Source organism: Camelina sativa, chromosome 8 (genome assembly GCF_030686135.1).
Source record: "Camelina sativa cultivar CO46 ecotype springtype chromosome 8, ASM3068613v1".
NCBI lineage: Eukaryota > Viridiplantae > Streptophyta > Magnoliopsida > Brassicales > Brassicaceae > Camelina > Camelina sativa.
Genome location: NC_141887.1, coordinates 27,511,605 through 27,529,504, shown reverse-complemented (window position 1 = coordinate 27,529,504; position 17,900 = coordinate 27,511,605). Strand labels below are relative to the sequence as shown.

General features: G+C 38.4%; 5 protein-coding genes and 1 non-coding gene across 11 annotated transcripts; 3 read left to right on the top strand and 3 right to left on the bottom strand.

Moving 5' to 3' along the window:
• Positions 1–1,370: 1,370 nt before the first annotated feature.
• On the bottom strand, positions 1,371–3,425 carry LOC147940537 (uncharacterized). The gene has a single exon (XM_087461340.1). The coding sequence runs from the start codon at positions 3,423–3,425 to the stop codon at positions 1,371–1,373; it is 2,055 nt and encodes a 684-aa protein (XP_087317466.1).
• A 1,164-nt stretch (positions 3,426–4,589) lies between these two features.
• On the top strand, positions 4,590–9,123 carry LOC104708513 (protein NEDD1). 4 transcript variants are annotated; one of them, XM_010425095.3, is made up of 10 exons: positions 4,590–5,204; positions 5,569–5,681; positions 5,780–6,040; positions 6,133–6,237; positions 6,401–6,466; positions 6,659–6,880; positions 7,145–7,633; positions 7,826–8,449; positions 8,531–8,707; positions 8,780–9,123. In XM_010425095.3, exons 1-10 carry the CDS (start codon positions 5,042–5,044, stop codon positions 8,885–8,887), a joined length of 2,328 nt encoding a protein of 775 aa, XP_010423397.2. In that variant the 5' UTR covers positions 4,590–5,041; the 3' UTR covers positions 8,888–9,123. The 4 variants fall into 4 exon arrangements, with proteins under 4 accessions (XP_010423397.2, XP_010423398.2, XP_087318751.1 ...); XM_010425096.3 differs by having other exon boundaries at positions 4,635–5,204; positions 8,534–8,707; XM_087462625.1 differs by having other exon boundaries at positions 4,820–5,204; positions 6,126–6,237.
• On the bottom strand, positions 9,037–14,518 carry LOC104708515 (folylpolyglutamate synthase). 3 transcript variants are annotated; one of them, XM_087462628.1, is made up of 17 exons: positions 14,208–14,518; positions 14,065–14,104; positions 13,811–13,956; positions 13,630–13,695; positions 12,877–12,986; positions 12,583–12,643; positions 11,997–12,080; positions 11,772–11,828; positions 11,402–11,462; positions 11,155–11,201; positions 10,980–11,057; positions 10,560–10,724; positions 10,186–10,458; positions 9,992–10,070; positions 9,719–9,874; positions 9,505–9,623; positions 9,037–9,385 (listed from the first exon to the last, which is right to left on the bottom strand). In XM_087462628.1, exons 1-17 carry the CDS (start codon positions 14,328–14,330, stop codon positions 9,326–9,328), a joined length of 1,725 nt encoding a protein of 574 aa, XP_087318754.1. In that variant the 5' UTR covers positions 14,331–14,518; the 3' UTR covers positions 9,037–9,325. The 3 variants fall into 3 exon arrangements, with proteins under 3 accessions (XP_087318754.1, XP_087318755.1, XP_087318756.1); XM_087462629.1 differs by having other exon boundaries at positions 9,505–9,620; XM_087462630.1 differs by lacking the exons at positions 13,630–13,695; positions 13,811–13,956; positions 14,065–14,104; positions 14,208–14,518 and adding an exon at positions 13,355–13,432.
• Positions 14,454–14,527, top strand: TRNAV-CAC (transfer RNA valine (anticodon CAC)). The gene has a single exon. It is a non-coding gene; the product is annotated as a tRNA-Val (tRNA).
• LOC104708512 (PRA1 family protein A2-like) lies at positions 14,457–16,648 on the top strand. The gene is made up of 7 exons (XM_010425094.2): positions 14,457–14,929; positions 15,041–15,081; positions 15,206–15,284; positions 15,795–15,881; positions 15,970–16,058; positions 16,148–16,219; positions 16,305–16,648. Exons 1-7 carry the CDS (start codon positions 14,772–14,774, stop codon positions 16,406–16,408), a joined length of 630 nt encoding a protein of 209 aa, XP_010423396.1. The 5' UTR covers positions 14,457–14,771; the 3' UTR covers positions 16,409–16,648.
• Positions 16,608–17,818, bottom strand: LOC104708511 (uncharacterized protein At2g39795, mitochondrial-like). The gene is made up of 3 exons (XM_010425093.3): positions 17,516–17,818; positions 17,000–17,376; positions 16,608–16,912 (listed from the first exon to the last, which is right to left on the bottom strand). Exons 1-3 carry the CDS (start codon positions 17,762–17,764, stop codon positions 16,753–16,755), a joined length of 786 nt encoding a protein of 261 aa, XP_010423395.1. The 5' UTR covers positions 17,765–17,818; the 3' UTR covers positions 16,608–16,752.
• Between the last annotated feature and the right edge of the window lie 82 nt (positions 17,819–17,900).

Genomic DNA, 17,900 nt, shown 5'->3' with positions numbered 1-17,900 from the left:
CATTCCCTTGCAAGTCCCTCTCAAATCCCTCTCAAATCCCTCGCTAATTTTTTTTATTCGTTATTCCCTCGCAATTTGCGAGGGATTAACGACCATTTTGCGAGGGCAAGCCAACATTCCCTTGCAAGTCCCTCTCAAATCCCTCGCTAATATTTTTATTCGTTATTCCCTCGCAATTTGCAAGGGATTAACGACCATTTTGCGAGGGAGTTCTAGAACTCCCTCGCAATTCCAACGCAAATCCATCGCAAATTGATAAATATTTTTTTTAAAAAAAACAACAAAAAGTACAATTGCTCAATCAGATTCATTTTCTGAACTACTAGAAATTACATTATCATCATTAGAATCTTCTCCATCATCGGACTCTTCAAATTCGTCTAATTCACCCTCTTCTTCGGAAACATAATCAACATCTTCAACTTGCCTGTTTTGTGGATCAATGTGGATAATATCTTCTGTTGACATGTTTGGAATGGAAATTTCACCGACTCTTTCTTGTTGCAACACGACTTGATCATCAACTAACCCGATTATACGGCCTCAAGGATTAACTTTAATGACTGATAACCACATTTCACGTCTTGGCCTTAAACGAGGATAGGGCAGAAAGCTCACTTGTTGTGCTTGTGATGCTAGGATCAAATTTGGAGTACGATCTGTTCGCATTCACATCAACAACCCCCAATTATTTACTCGCACGCCTCGGACCGATGGATCGTACCAGTTACACTTAAAAAGTACGCATCTCAGATTCAGAAGGCCTGGATAATCAACTTCCAATATTTGTTGCAAAACGCCATAGAAATCGATATCACCAGCTTGTACATAGATTCTATAATTTGCTGTAGTTTTGCGACTTCCGTGTGCGTACGTATGAAACGTATAACCGCGAGTAAAGTACATCGGAGCAGTGGTGATCTTCGCTCTTGGTTCCTGAACAAGCTCATGCAACCAAAGAGGCAAGGGTTCATTTCCACATCCATTCTGAACCTATATAAACGAATAAGATATTAGACCATAAGTTTATTTAACTTAAAAATTCTAATACATATAGTTAATCTAAACTTATTTCATACATATACTTACATAGTATTTTAACCAATTAGCGAAATCCTGTTCTTTGTAGGCCTCATAGTCAGATTCTTCTAAATTAGGATATGCTTCACGAATCTGCATTTCAAAAAGTCTAAAAAAATAGAGATTTGTTAGTTCGTTATCTTATAAAATATAATTAATTTTAGTTTTTAAACAAGAATACCTTTCAAAAGGTTGAACGTAATCTAGATTCCTCAATATGTAATTGTGAGCTGCTCGACAATAGCTATGATCTTCCCACCAAACTTCCTTTATCTTTCCAGCAAGTCTTCCTATTTGAGTAAAGATATCTGGAAAATCAGGAACATTATATGTAGGTGTTCTACACATCTTGAAAATTTAGAGACAAATCCATCTGGAAACTTCACTTCAGATTTAACCCACTCGAACAACACCTTCTTAGCCTCTACTGACAATCGAAATTGGGGTACTGGTAATTTCCCATCTCTTGTAAGATGTAACTCGATCCTTGCACATATTTCCGCCAAATCCAACCTAGATCTCCTGCTATCTTTTGTTTTACCCTGCACATTCAGAAGCGTAACGATGAAATTATCGAAAAAGTTTTTCTCAATGTGCATCACGTCAAGATTGTGCCGCAATAGAAGATCTTTCCAATATGGAAGCTCCCAAAAAATACTCTGCTTGTGCCAATTGTGAGCGCTTCCATATCCATCTGGCATGTTTGCTGGTGTGTGATAGTTACCCCCACGTTTACAGGTTTCTTGAGCTCCATAGTAATCAATCTGCTCAAATAAATCATTTCCAGAGACATAAGTTGGTGGAGGAACACGAACAACTTTATTCTTTGTAAATAACTTCTTGTTCCTCCGGTACGGATGATGCAAGGGAAGAAACCGACGATGACAATCAAACCAACAAGATTTTCGCCCATACTTTAACTGAAATGCCTCTGTACGTTCCATACAATAAGGACATGATAATCTTCCATGTGTTGTCCACCCAGATAACATTCCGTACGCAGGGAAGTCACTAATCGTCCACATTAGCACTGTCCGCATATTGAAATTCTGTTTTCTCGACGAATCGAACGTCTGAACACCTTCATACCACAATTGCTTCAGCTCATGAATTAGAGGCTGTAAGAAGATATCTAGAGATCGCTTTGGATGCTTTGGACCTGGTACCAAAATACTCAAGAACAGAAATTCGCTTTGCATACACATATCTGGAGGAAGATTGTATGGCGTCAATATAACAGGCCATAAAGAATACTGCCTCCCTGACATACCAAATGGACTAAAACCATCTGTACATAACCCAAGATAAACATTCCTACACTCTTGAGCAAAGTCAGGATATACCGATTGAAAATGTTTCCACGCCTTTGCATCAGATGGGTGTGTAATTTCTCCTTCTTCAGTAGAATGTTCTGCATGCCATCTCATTGCCGCTGCAGTCCGTTTTGATTGGTATAGGCATTTCAATCTATCAGCAACAGGCAAGTACCACATACGTTTATATGACACTTGCGTCCTTCCTTGTGTAGGTTGATATCTCGGCTTCCCGCAAAACCGACATTCCTGCAGCTTAGCATCATCTTTCCAAAAAATCATGCAATAGTCAACACACACATCAATCATTTCAGATGGTAATCCAAGACTCGCAACCAACTTCTGTATTTCATAGTAGTTCTCAGCCGATACATTATCAGGTGGCAAATACTCTTTAATGAGTTCAACCCAAGAATCCATGCAATTCTCACTTAAGTTATTATCAGCTTTAATTGTCATCATCCTAGATGCCAATGATAACTTAGAATGCCCTTCTCTACATCCATCGTAGATAGGTTGATTTGCAGCATCTAACATAGTATAAAAACGTTGTGCATCTACGTTGGGTTCTTCCGTATTATTCTCAGGAAATGCAGCAGTAGTTTCATGAAATGCATCATTAACCATATCATGAAATCTATTTTCCTCATTATACCCATAAAAACCAAATTGATCAGATTCTTGATGCCCATAATTACTAGGTTGATCAACAGCATAATTCATACTACTACTTTCAACGTTACTGCTACAACCCTCTCCATGACGAAACCATACATAGTAATTTGGCATAAATCCTCTATTATAAAGATGCTTCTTCACTAGATTAAATTCCAAATACTTATCGTTGAAACACTTAGGACATGGACAAAATATTGTACCGTTTTGACGAGCAAAGTCTTGGTTTGTCGCCTGGTACATGAAAGCGCGCAACCCATCACAAAACTCTCTCGTCACATCACCGGTCTCCGGATCTCTGTGATTGTACATCCACCGTCGCAATGTGTATACCTCATGCTGCCCGCCTCCAAACATTATTATATAATTTAAAAGTGTTTAGGTTTTTTTTTTAGCCTTTTTTTCTTTCACAATATTTTTTTCGTATTCAAAGTGTGTTTGTTGGAAGTGTTTTGTGTTTGGTTTCCATGGATCATAAACTTGCTATTTATAGGCTTACTAAAAATAGTTGCTATGGATTTGCTAGGAAAATTTGCAAGGGATTTGCGAGGGATATTTTAAAATATTATTTTTTTGCAAGGGATTTGCGAGGCTTTTACTGTTTTGCCGACAAAACAGTTACACTCGGGAAAAACGTGGCTGCCGACATCATCGGCCCTTGCAACTCCCTCGCAAATTTGCTACGGAAAATGTCATCGCTAATCCGTTGCAATATGCGAGGGAGTTGCGATGTTTTTGCGAGGATGTTTCGCGGAGTCGCAAATCTGTCGTAAATCCGTCGCAAATTTGCGAGGGATTTCGTCGTCGCAAATTTTGCGAGGGAATTGCAAGTACCCTCGCTAAACTAGCAAACTACTCGCAAGTCCGTCGCAAATTTGCGAGGGCATTTTGCCATCGCAAATTTCCCTTGCAAATCGACTATTTTCTTGTAGTGACATCGTAAATGATAGAACTTAAATTGATTTATTTTTTCCTGTTTTATTTCTACAAAAAAAGAAGCTATAGATTAGTACATTAATAAAATTCCGGTTTTGTAGTCCATACTATAATTTCTACGAACATATAGTTTTCAAAAACAATAATTAGAGGGTGTTTAATCCGGAAAAACCAATTCTATCCGAACCAACCAAACCAAACTGAAATACTCGATCCAATAACCAAACTATAATTTACCTATAGATTTTTTTTTTTTGGAACAAACACCTATAGATTAATTAGAATCACTTTTTTCTATATCAAAAATTTAAGAGCTTATGTTTTTTTTCCTTTGACAACAAAGAAATCAATTCTACAAAAAAGTAAATAAATTATTTTCAATAATAATAATGTTTTGGGGATATTTTAAGTGAGTTATGTAAAAGTTACAAATCATATATTATTCAATCACGAATTTAAAAAATCTTATGAAATCCACTGTTATTCAATTGATGATTTAAAAATCTACTTTAAAATCTACTGTTATTCAAAACAATTTGTGGATTTGGATTTTAATAAGTTTTAGGAATTCTTGAGGATTTGAGAGAATTTGTTTAGTTAAAAATACAGAAATCCAAATCTCATGGTTTTAGGTAGGATCTGAAAGAAATTTACCATAAATCATATCAACTTTTATAAAATCTATCAAAATTCCAATTTTTTTAAATTTCATCAAATCCTCCAAAATTATTGGTTCAATACACTGTTTTGATTACGGACAAATTTGATATAACATTAATCGCTATTTTCCTTATTTTTTAAAAAAATTTGAATAAAGGAGGAAGAGACTTTAATTTAATAAAATACATTTTTATTTCCTCTAATTTCGAATCTCTCACTCTCTCTCTCATCTCATAGGGTTCAAAATTTTGGTTTGCCCAGAAAAAAAAAAAAAAAAGGTAGAGTTCCCGCATTGTCCAGATTCTGAAAGATTCATCGAGCAATTTGATTCTTCTCGGGGAAATTTTGTTGACTGTGACTCTAAGCGAAAGGCAGCGATGATGTCGAACTTGGTGGAGCCTTCGTGGCGCCTTCTGGCAGCGAGCGGCGGAGATACGGTTAAGCTTTTCGACGTTTCCGCCGATTCCGGTGATCCCTGCGTTTTGAGCTATACTCCTTCACCTGGTTTTGCTGTCAACTCCGTCAAGTGGAATCATACTAGTAAGTAAAATCTCCGATTAGTCGCATTCCCCCTAATGTTTAGCTTTTTTTGGGTTGGTGAGTGAGATTAGGAAAGTGACTGAAGTTGTGAATTCACCATTTTCCACTATTTATTGATCTTAGCCAACTTTTAGTAGAGCAAATCTGGATTTTTCTGTGATCTGAGCTGTTCAAAATTGAGGTTCTGTGTCGATGAAATTGGTGTGGTCTTTAGGGATCGTATTTGGGAATCTAATTTAGTCAGCAGACAGGTTTCATGGTAGACCGTTTTGTTTTGGATATGATTTGGTTTTAGTGAAAGGAGAATATGTTTGTTCTATTTCTTTTCCATTTGTTGAAGTTATATGTTTCATTTGGGATGCAGATTTGGTTGTGGCGAGTACGGGAGAAGATAAGAAGATATCTCTGTGGCGTAAAAATGGGCAGAGTTTAGGGACTGTTCCAGTTACTGGGAAGGACGGTGGTGATAGTGCCGAGGTTTACTACATTTTCTAGAGTGATTCTGATTTCCATGTCTTGCATCTCTTGGAATGTTACTATTTTATTCATATGCTTGTTTTCATAATGAGTTTCAGGAATGTTTATCGGCTATTAGCTTCAGCAGAAAAGGTTCCAGGTACATTTGTTCTGGAGGTACTGGTCAAATTATTAAGATTTGGGATCTGCAAAGAAAGCTTTGTATTAAGAAGTTGAAGGGTCATACAAGTACAATTACTGGTGTGATGTACAATTGCAAAGATGAGCATTTGGCTTCTGTCAGTGTTGGTGGGGATTTAATAGTCCACAACCTTGCATCTGGGTCAAGGGCTACCGAGCTCAAAGATCCTAATGGGCAGGTTGTTCAGTTTTTACATGTATGCTTTTATTTCCATAGCACAGAGCTCCGGTCATCAAACTAATTGGCTTTTTAATCGATTCAAGACACCAGGTATTAAGGTTGCTTGATTATTCAAGGTCCAGTCGACACCTTCTACTTACTGCAGGTGATGATGGCACTGTGCATCTGTGGGACACAACTGGTCGTAGCCCAAAGGTTTTCTCCTTTACTTATTGCAATTCATGTGGAAAGACTGTAATTTTGGAAATTTATTTAGAGAAACATAAGTCAGACAAGTGGTTATAATTTTGCTCAAGCCGTGTTAATGCTTTCCGTTTAATTTCTCGTATAAGTGAGGAATTTGCTTTCATTTCCACAGATGTCTTGGTTGAAGCAGCATTCGGCACCAACTGCTGGTGTTTGCTTTTCTCCATCAAACGAAAAGGTAGCTGACTCCTTACCAATAATTCTTGCTATACATATGCAAAAAGTCAGATAAATGTGATTGCACTTTCTTTTATCTCTAAACATGTGCTTGGCACTCTCAGTTTTGATAAGCCTGTCTAATTCTCTTTGACATAGAGTTCATAAACCTAGTATCCAAGTAATCTACAATCTTAATTATCTACTGTAACAGATAATTGCTAGTGTGGGAATGGACAAAAAGCTTTACAGTTATGATTCTGGGTCCAGAAGATCTTCGTCCTGCATTGCTTATGAGGCACCTTTCTCCTCTCTGGCTTTTGGGGATAATGGCTACATTCTGGCGGCTGGAACCAGTAACGGTAAAGTAGTGTTCTACGACGTCCGTGGAAAACCGCAGCCTGTTACTGTCCTGCATGCTTTCAGTAATTCAGAGGTCAATACATTTTTCATATAGTGCAATCTATTTAGCATGTCTTATCTAATGACTCTGATACTTTTTTCACTTGCCACTATTGGTTGTTTAGTTGTTGTCCCTATCCTGGTTTTCCAGCTGTTTCACCAATCTAAAAATCCAACAGTAGCAGCAACAAACCTTCTTTTGGTGACATGATGCATATTGTTGGGTTCAACTGACTCATGCTAATCTATATGTTTACTTTGGATTGCAAAGTTAACAGCATTTGTTTTTGTTTGTCAGGATGTAACAAGTTTGTCATGGCAAACATCTAAACCAGTTATTGTGAATGAGAAAAACTACACTTCTGAGATGGCTCTTTTTGGCAGTACTGTGGAAGATTCAGTTGTCATTCCGGATCCACTTCCCTCAACGACACCCTCAGCTTCACAGTCTGCGTTGGCACCAGGTTCCCGTGGAGTTTCCGCAAGTACTGTCTCATCAGTAGAACAAACACCAATTAGAACTCATCTATGGCCTGGTGGGCCACTGGGAAGACTAGAAGCACTCCGTGCCAGTGACAGTTTCAACGATGATATGAAAGTTTTTTCACCTATCATTGCATCTGATGAGAAGTGGACTGATAGTGAAGTATTTAATATTAAAGATCATTTAGACAAAAAGCCTTCGTCGTTGCTATATCCTTCATCTAGCAAGGGATTTCCGTTCGGTGACGATGGAAACAAAGAACATCCGATACTCGACTGGAAATCAAGTTCTACTTTAAAACAGGTTTGTGGTTCTTTATCAAGCAAGTGCCATTATTCTTTTTAGAAGTCATTTTTATAACTTCATTCTCCAAAGACTCTGTTATTAGTGGTTGTACAGAATACATTATCAGGACTTAATTGAACTTGCCCTCTAGTATATTATCCTATCTTATATATGTTACATCGGTTTCAAACGTTTTCCATCATTATGCAGGATGACACGAGGGTTGCTTTTTCGCCTTTTGGATCTACTACACCAACAGCATCTTCCAAAAGTGAGGACTCTGCTTTGACACCTCCAGAAGCATGGGGTGGCGATAGATTTTCTGAGAAGTTTAACCAATTGGCCAATGAGAAATTTTCTGATAAGTTTAGCCACCTGCATGCACCTTCGCGTCTCGCGGTTTCAAGCACAAGTGCTAGTACATCTGGATCAATGTTCTCTAGCTCTCGAGATTTCCACTTGTCGTTTGGTCAGACAAACCTCACAAACGTAAGCTCAGAATTCCCACGGAGCAGAGACTTCTCTTCAACCTTTGACACATCTTCAACACTGACAGACAACAACTTGCCTTCAAGTCCATTGTTTACAAAAGGCATCGCAGCTCCGGGTAACATTGATTCATTGAGGCTATCACCAAATTTTACTCGTAGGTTCTCAACATATGCTGAGAGAATCAGCACCACTTCTTCATTTAGTGACGGGGCCTCTCTCACTCTGGGTTCACCCAAGATAAAGAAAACAGGTGCAGAAACGAGAGAGGAAGTTTTAAATAATCTGTTGCCAAGACCAGAGACGGTGGCTGCAACAGAAGCAGGAGCTATTCCGCTTATGAATGTATTGTAAAAGTTTCACAAAAACCTGAGAATTTATCTCGATAGGATATCTGTAACTTCACTAACTTGTGCAAATCTGTAGCAGGGAGGGTTGAAGCAATCTCAAACGGATCAACAGCAGATGATGGGTAGTAGCAGTTTCACGCTTCAGCTATTTCAAAGAACGCTCGAAGGAACTCTGGATTCTTTCCAAAATTCAATTCATGATGACGTGAGGAACCTTCACATTGAGATACTCAGACAGTTCCACATGCACGAGGTAATGTTTGCTCTTGCTTGAATCTCATCTTTGTCTTCTTCAAATGACTTTATACTGTTTCTTTTTGAACAGATGGAGATGTCGAAGGTGTTAAGCTCGATTCTGGAGAACCAAGCGGAGCAGATGAAGGAGTTAAAATTGTTGAGAAAAGAGAATCAAGAGCTCAGACAAAGGCTTTAGAAGGAACCGGTGTGAGTTTTGTGTGTTCAACTGTTGTGTGGATTTCTATCAAATCTCTTTGATACTCTTCATGGTTCCTCTCCGTTTTGCAATCAAATCCATTTGTTTTAATATATGATCGATTCGTTTGGGTTTTGGTAGAGATCTTGTTTACATTGGAACTTGGCGTTTCCATTAATCTGGAGAAAGATGCAAATCATTAATCATGTCACATTTGTGAACATGTTTCCTTTGTTTCTTTTTTTGTCAACTATTGATCTTCAATTTGAAAAAGAAAACACCAAGTACCCGTTACTGAAGCTGGAATGTAAACTCGAAATCATACAAAATAAGACTTTAACAATAAAGGCCATACTCTTCCACAGTGGGTAGGCTGGTTGGTGGGTGACGGCTTTCGTGTACTATTTTTTGAAAATTGACGTGTATGTGTGTTTCTCTTCATTTTCTGATTAATCTCAGTACATCGCCAACAAGATGTAACGAACCAGCTACAAGAACCTGCAGACACACGCTAGAGTCGCTGAGCCATTTTACATTGCTAACTATTCATTATCCCAACCCACACCTAAATCCCGGATTGAACACTCGTCAAGAAAAAGAGGGGTTTGTGTTTATACCTGGAAACGTGTGGCTGAGCTACTCTCATGTACATTATCCCTTAGCCATTTTATTGCCATGGGCAGTGAAGTAAACACCTCACTGTTCCCACCACTGTCACCATCTTTTCCTCTATCTTCTGCGTTCCCAACAACCAAAAAAGACTTAGTAGGACGTGTGTTTATCTTGTTCCATGATCAAAAAGATTTAGGACTACTGGATTTTTGTTATTACCTCTTTCACTCTGGACAAGGCTTTCCCAAACTTTCTGGAGTGTAAACTGCCATGACAAGTCAACCTGTGGATCATTCTCTGGCAAATCAGCCGCTGTACCAACTTTGTGATACACTGACATGTTTGGTACAAACAATGCCTTCTTGAAATGGACACCTGCATCAACCATTATTCAGCCTTCTCTAGTTATCTTATCTGTTTTAACTCGGCCAACTTTTTTGTTTCAACATTGGCAGTGACTTACCCACTAAGACACAAGGCTCAAGAACTTACCGTAGTTTGCACATGTATTCCTTAGATGTGGAAGCAGCAGGTTTGGGTCCCGAACTGACATACAATTGAACAACAATATCTGCAAAGCAACCAGATGCGTTCGTTCAGACATCTCCAAAGCTAAGGAACCACAGAGAAAACAAGTATAGGCATTTAGGAAGATCTAAGACAGAACAAGAAACCCAGACCCTTACCTGTTGGCAGGTTTCACCAGACCATTTATCATGAGAGGATCCTGCGGAGCCATTAACCAGATGTTCCGAACTCTCTGACTGGTTGTCTCCCTTAACGGCAAACGAAAACCATTTGGCGCATGCTTCCATGCTTTCTGGACTGTGAGCTCCATCCAGATAAAATACTAGATCTCCTGAAGTCCGAGATTCAGTAAATTGATCAGGGACGACCTGTGCTCTCCCTTGCAAACTCGCTGTAGCTAACCCTTTGATGAATTGCTCAGGCAAAATACCCTAGTTCGAAGAAGAATGTGGAAAAAGATGATGTTCACAAATTGAGAGAAGGGCCATGATACAAACTGTGAGTTGAATAAAGACGGAAAAGAGCCGTTTACCATCTGAGTCCGACTAGGAACTTCAAGTTTACCAATTTGCTGAAGCCAGGTAGAGGCAAGCGAAACTGCTAGACCAGCATTAAGATATTGGTGCTCCCCATCAAGCCCAAGTTTCTGACCACTTAACAGCCTTGAAGTTAGTGGTTGCTCCACTTCGAGATTCACCTGTCAATATGATGTCAATCTGTCAATAGAATGTTGAATCATCTCTGCAAAAGCAGCCGCACTTAGTGATATATAATGCAACAATGGGACTAATTTTGTGGATGTATTGAATTTCTCACTTTTCACCATAAAAGAATGATATATTTCAAATGCTACAATCAAGCAAGTAGCACATAAACATAAATTATATATATGCGCCAACATTGTCTGCCATATTTAGTGACCATAGTGTTCAATAATTAAAATTGAGCGTACATCTAATTCGGAAGCTTTCGCTTTAAGGACACGCATGGCTTCATCAGGTTGGGGCACTGTGAAGGCTGGAACTCCAACCTGAAATATGAACAAAGAAGATGAGGCAAATATGAAGGGTAAGTTACAAAAAGGAATGGTCAGTTTTTGTTTAAGACATAGAAGAGTTATAGCCAACCTTGAAAATTCCAGCTTTCTCACCAGCAATTTTTCCAAGCGTATCACCTGTGATGCATTTCACAGAGAAGAAATAAATCATATGATAACTATCAGAGGAAAGAAATGTAACTCAAAAAATGTCTGCTCATTTAATGCGAGCAGAGACCTCATGATTTAAAGTTTTTATATGAAAAAATAGAGGCTGCACATCGATAACGTTTTCATAGCAGTATTGGTATGGCAAGCAGAAGATTCCAGTAACAAACCTAGAATTTCCATGTGGTCATATCCGAGTGAAGAAATACCACATACCACAGGCTTCTGAACCTGTAACAAGTAAGCAGTAGATCCCCATGAGAACTTAATTAAGCACAAGAAAAGCTACTTACAAGTTACAACCTTACTGAAAGTAATTCATATTTTAGTAATTGGAGTCTTTTGAGGATTATACTATAATTGTTTTTGGTTAATAAAGGATTTTGGTTCCGATCTTACAACTTTCCCCTGACCCAAGAAAAAAAATGGAGATATCAAATTTCAGGTTTCCTCGTTCGTAATAAAATTTAACCTTGGATGTTAGCTAAATGGATATGTTCAGACAAAAGGATTCCAGCTGAAAAAACAGGTCAAACGTACCGCATTAGTGGCATCAAACTTGCCACCTAATCCTACCTCCAATATAGCAGCATCTACCTGCATATAGAAGCAAAGAGCAGCAGCAAAAATTTTGTCACTGAGTACGAAATTTTGTCACCGTTTTCTCGTTCAATCAATAAAGAGAAAACGGTGTTTCTGTATCTATCATGTCACTGAGTACGAAAAAGGAAAAATGGTCAATCAAGGTAAAGACTGGTATCAAACCTTTTCAGCAGCAAAAATTTTAAAAGCTAGCAACGCAAGGAAGCGGAAATATGTAGGCATCGGTATCTCCTCGTTAGTTCTCTCCTGCAAATCAAATAGTCAGCAACCTTGTATTTTGAGAAAAAAAATCTAAAGCTTCCATCTTAAGCTGGACCTATGCACACCATTATAAGCTACCATCAAATTCTTGGACGGCGACACAAGGTAATTTCAACAAGATACAGGGAGGACTCTATATATGTTCTCTTCAGTATCACTACCTCCTCGAGGAAATAGTTCCAACAAAGATTTATATTGATGAATTAAGTCAGGTGGGGAAACTTAGTGTTCAACAGTAGTTCAATAATACAATTACTCTATCTACCACAACTTCAGCACAGAAAACCTCGGTTTTTAAGCTATGGAAGGACAAAAAAAAGTGTTCATGAAACTTGATTATCACATTCCATATGGTTTTCATCACTAAGATTCCAAGTTTACAGAACGTTACTGATAACTGCTAGTCAATCTACAAACCCAAAATACAGGAATTAAGTTCAAAACAAATAATTTAACTAATTGGATCTTCTTTTTGTGACGAAAATACCTTGAGCCTGTTATAGCACCACCAGAAATAACCCAAAAATTTGTCCTCACTTATGTCCGCACTGTAGCAATAATTAAAACACATCAGGTAAAGCGAAGCAATTCTTAGTAAAGATGAGTACAAAGTAGAGATAAACTGCCTTGTGTGTTACTTTTAGGTCTCTACTTATTAGATCGAGAATTAAACAGAGAGCAAGTAACAAGAGGACTATGATAGCCAAGTATTGTTGGTTTCTGCTTTTATGAGCGCAGTCATATATTTCTTAGAATTTTTAATAAATTAAGAAAAACTTACCCATCCAAGCGAAACCTTTCCCGGACATCAATGAGGTGAGGTGAAGTGAAGAGTCCAGTTCGGAAGCCATAGTTTCGTAAAATAGACTCTGTAAATGCACATGTAGATCCCTTCAAGCCACATACGAAACAGAAAGAACAATGTTAGCTGCTGGATCAGATAGTAATCAGCCATGCAAACAATGAACCACTTTTATCAAAAAAAATCACTGAAGGTTTCAAAATAAATAGTAATCAACCATTCTAGTTTCATTATATCTTCCTTTGTGCTATTATGATCTAGAAGAAAGAAGTGATAAGAGACATCAACCCACATCGATTATCTCGTACAATGATTTTTGAAAGTGAAAATTTTTGTAAACTGACAAATCCATCAAAATGCATCTCATGGCATGTAAGGATCAAACCAATCGCCTTATCGCACTTGAACGTTAGTAATTTTACAAGCAGAACTTCATTCCTGGGTTCAGGGGTCTCACTCAAATAGGGAAAAAGCTCAAGATGAATGAGTCCAGTAACTGTATCTCTCAAATCTCCACAGAGCAAACCTCTAAGGTCTTCTGGCAAAGCAGTCATAAGGATGTAACGGTCAAAACTAGAGTAGAACTAAGAGAGGCTTTTTGGTTACATGAATTCAGAAGATATCTAATAACTAACTAACGAACAAACTAATAATGGCAAAAAAAAAAGAAGAAAAAAGATGTTTCAGTATCATTTATTGAGATTTAGCTAGAAAAAGTAAAGTAGTTGTTACCTTGCCTTTGGTACCAGCAACATGGATAACTTTCATCTTCAAAATGTCTTCTTCCAGGTCAAGTAGCTGCCAAATTGATTACAAAGAAGAAAATTAAACCAAAAAATCAAAAGGTGCAAAAAAAAAAAAAAATCAAAACTTTTAAAGAGAATCATCATCAAAATCACAAGAGAAAACAAACCTTAAGATAATCAAAGATTAACTCAAAACGATCCCCACTGTTGCTTTTATCAGCACGACTTCGCTTTGTAATCAAAGAAGACAAAGCAGCCAACGCTTCCTCATACGAATCTCTTCCTGTTTTTGACTTCACCACTCCATAATCACCTGTAACCAAAAACAAACCAAGTGGTGAGCTCTATCCGATATAACTGTAGCAATAGAGTGAGTACGAGCTTAGAGAAAAAAACGAGAATCAATAAAAAAAAATCAAACCTTGAGCTGCCATGTCGATCTGCTTTCTTACCGAACGAATCTGAAAATAATAGCGAGAATTTATAAAAAGATGCCGAAACGAGAACTTCTCTCCGAGTTTCTCGGAGAGAGAGAGAGAGAGAGAGAGAGAGAGAGAGAGAAACCTGAAAAGAGAGAGATGGTTGGTGCGGCTGTTGGTGGAGCCGAACCGAGAGGTGGTGGTGACAGAGGAACGCATAGCTCAAACGGCACGATGTGGTACGAGGTACTATCGAAACTGCAAACATTCTCCTGTCATTGCACACTTTTGCTTTTGTGTTGTTAAGTCGTTTTCGGCAATTGGATTGAGACGTCACTACTTCGCTAAGTATTCAGTTATTATATATAAACAGTATGTAGTTAACAAAACCGTCTGGGTGGTGTAGTCGGTTATCACGCTAGTCTCACACACTAGAGGTCCCCGGTTCGAACCCGGGCTCAGACAATTTTTTTTTTTTTACCTTCTTTTTTTTCCGCACGTGTGGGGGAATTCACTTGCACGCGTGTGTACAAATCTCTATTACTTGGGCCAAAAAAACAAAGCTTGCGGGGAGAACCAAACAAACACAATACACAGATCAATCAAAATCAATCACAGCCGAACTTGGAATCATCATCGGAGCTTCTTGAATTCGTAGATATACATCTTGTGGTTCTGAGATATAAGAAAGAGACGAGGCGAAGGAGATATGGATTGGGACAACGTAGCTGCTGAGGATGTGATTGAGGCGCTTAGAGAAGTTGAATGGTCGACTCCTCCTCGTTCGTTTGGCGAGTTCTTCTCTAGATTCGCCTTCCCTCGCTCTTTCTCTAAGTGGAAGAGCCGTCTCAAATGCAATCTCTACTAGTACTTAGCTCTCTCTCTCTCTCTGTATCTTGATTTTTTTTTTTTTTTTGGTCTGCATCTATATAGGATTTGGGATTTTTGATCTTCTTATGTTTGATTTTTGCTTTGCAGCTATAGAACCAATTACTTTATCCTTGTGATTTTCCTTCTGGGTAAGTGAAATTTTTTGCATAAATCTCTTGCTTTTAGCTGTGTTTTTGGGGATTTGTGGGCTTTGATGAAGAGATCTTGTGCAGTTTGTTTAACTGATGTTTCTTTTGTTGTTGTTGAATTCAGGTCTTGCGCTTATCACAAGACCTCTGGCTATTGTTGGTGCTGCTCTCACAGCCTTGAGCATAGCTTTTCTTAATGACAGGTATTATCTCTTTTGACTTCTTTTAGTTTCAACTTTCATATCTCAGCTCTACAATGCGTTGAGGCTTTGATGTTGCTCTAGTGTCGCATATATTTGAAGATATTAGGCTACTTTTACTACAGTGGTTGTCCTTGAACCGGATTAACAGTAGAGGATTCGATAGTTTTTAAAAACCTGACTTTTTTTATGATGGCTTTTTTCATTCGTATGCGCATGACTTGGAAAGTTATTAGGCTCTTTTGTATATAATGGTTGTTCTAGAGCTGGATATTAGTATTGGATTTCATAGATTGTATGATTTTGGATCTTGTAATCTGAGTTTTCAAGGTGGTTTTTACCATTGCTGCGGTTGATGCTCATGTTAGAATCTGACATCAACGTTAGTTGTTTTTTTTTTCTTAGGCTTGGATCCTGCTAGTATTGTAGTATGTGGTTGTGTGTGCGTGCGTGTCCCTAGCAGAATTTATTGGATGTTCAAGCGTAAGGGGTTTAACTGTTGTCTTTTGGCAGTTTTGCAGCTAGTTTTAATGAGAAGTTTATCAGGACTATTAGGCATTTCTCCCCACACTTGGCTGCAAAAATGAGGCCTCCCCACATGTGAGTTTCTTTTTTAATTTATTATCCATGGAAGATATCAAGAGGATTTCTTAGTTATTGCATCTATATATTATGTGTGCACTTGCAGGCCTGTCATCCGTGGAAGATCAGCAGCAAGAAAGACAGTATACGTTTGTGGCAAACCAAGATGGGTACTCGTTGTTGTTCTCCTTACAGGTACTTGATACTCACTATCCCTTGTCATCTAGTTAGCAACATTGGTTTCGAAACTGCATTAATGTGTTGATTTCCTTGCGTACATATAGCCAGTCTTGTCATGTGGTTTTCTTCCTGCGGTTTGTTGTGGGTCCTCTATGCATTTCTCACTTCCCTCGTTGGTAAGTCACTCCGCTTCTTTTCTTTGATTGTAAATTTCCTTTGTTGGAGATTTTTTTGACATGAGGTTTTCTCTCCATGCTACAGTGATTGTTCTTCACGCGAGTGTGAGAACTCCAAACCTCAAAGCACGCTTGAACACATTCCGCGAAGAATTTCGAGCTGTCTGGCGTAACTACAGTGAACTTTGAGTCACAGGACTGCTACAATCTAGGAGCAAACGGAGGCTGTTAATCTGAAGTGAACATCCCTTCGTTATGTCAGATGATAGCAACGGCTCTCAGTTTCATGGTTAAGATGGGTTAATGACTGTTCTGTTGCAGACAAATAGATTCACTTGAAATACTGACATACTTAACCAAGTTACTTCTTCTAATTGTTGTAGTGATGTTTATACTTTTCAAACTATTTCATTGATTTGACTTCACAAATACGGATATTTTTGATATGAATAGATCCAAACAGAACTGAATAGTGCTACAAGTACAAAATTTGGAAGACAAAGAGCATTTGAAATTAAAAATGTTTGTTCTTCTCAAGGTTTAACAAAGTTCTTGAGAGTTTTCAACCACAGCAAGTGCTCTCGACTATCTTTGTTGATCATGTACTCGTGCAAGAAGTTGAGCATGCTCGGCTTTATCCCTCTAATCTCAATGTACCTATGGAAAGCCTTCCTCAGCTTTTCATCCAAAACCCTGCAGAAATAAACCATCAAAAGATCATGACTTTGGTTCTTGTAACATCCAAAGCTTTAAAACTTTTTTCTCCAATTTATTTATTACCTGAAGGAAGGGCCTTCATAAGCAAGCTCATCTTTGGAAGGATCATCAGGAAATGTAACCCACATGTCCTTGATTGCAATCCTGTCTGGAAAAGCAGTACATCTGAATTCCAAACTTGGTCCTGTCTTCTTGGAAAGAGTTACTAAGAGAGGCACATTGGATTGCTTCGGCTTCTCTGGCTTATCCTCATCTTCACCTTCTTCGTTCTCTGCCTCTTCCTCATCATCCTCATCATCTTCTTTATCACCAGTCACAAGATTGGTCATGTGGACTTCAACTTTAACACTCTCTCCTTCATATTCTCTAGTCAATGTCACAATCTTTCCTCCAGGTTTGTCTTCCATTTTGAAAGGGAAACCACTTGGAGTTTCTTCAACCTTCATCCACACAAAAAAAAGGAGAAACGAGAGAGATTATACATACCACTGCCATTGAAACAGAGCTTCATGGGGAAACGAAAAAAATCTTAGAACTAAAAACATGAAAATGATATGAAACGGGGAAGTTAGGGTTTACTCGCTGGTGATCATCAGCATTCTCGGCGTATCCAATCTCCGTTTCGATGATTCGAAGAAGCGGATCCGTTGGAGAAGCTCTCTTTCTGTTTCTGGTCGATGTGGTGAATGGAATATTCCGAGAAAAAGACGGCGTCAGATGTTTCCGGCTGACATAACCGGACCGGTCCAGAAATGAGTAAACGGAAGAACGGTTTTTGAAATAGTTTGCGACAAACCGAGTGGCTGCGCGACGTACAAGAGTCGCCATTTTTTTTTGTCGGAGCTCAAATTGGAATAGCCGGAGGGTTTTTAATAATGTAGCAAATTACAGATTTAGCGGGACTTGGATAATAAATCTGAGAAAATTGCTAAAAATACGGGCTTTGATGGGCTTACGTGGCCCA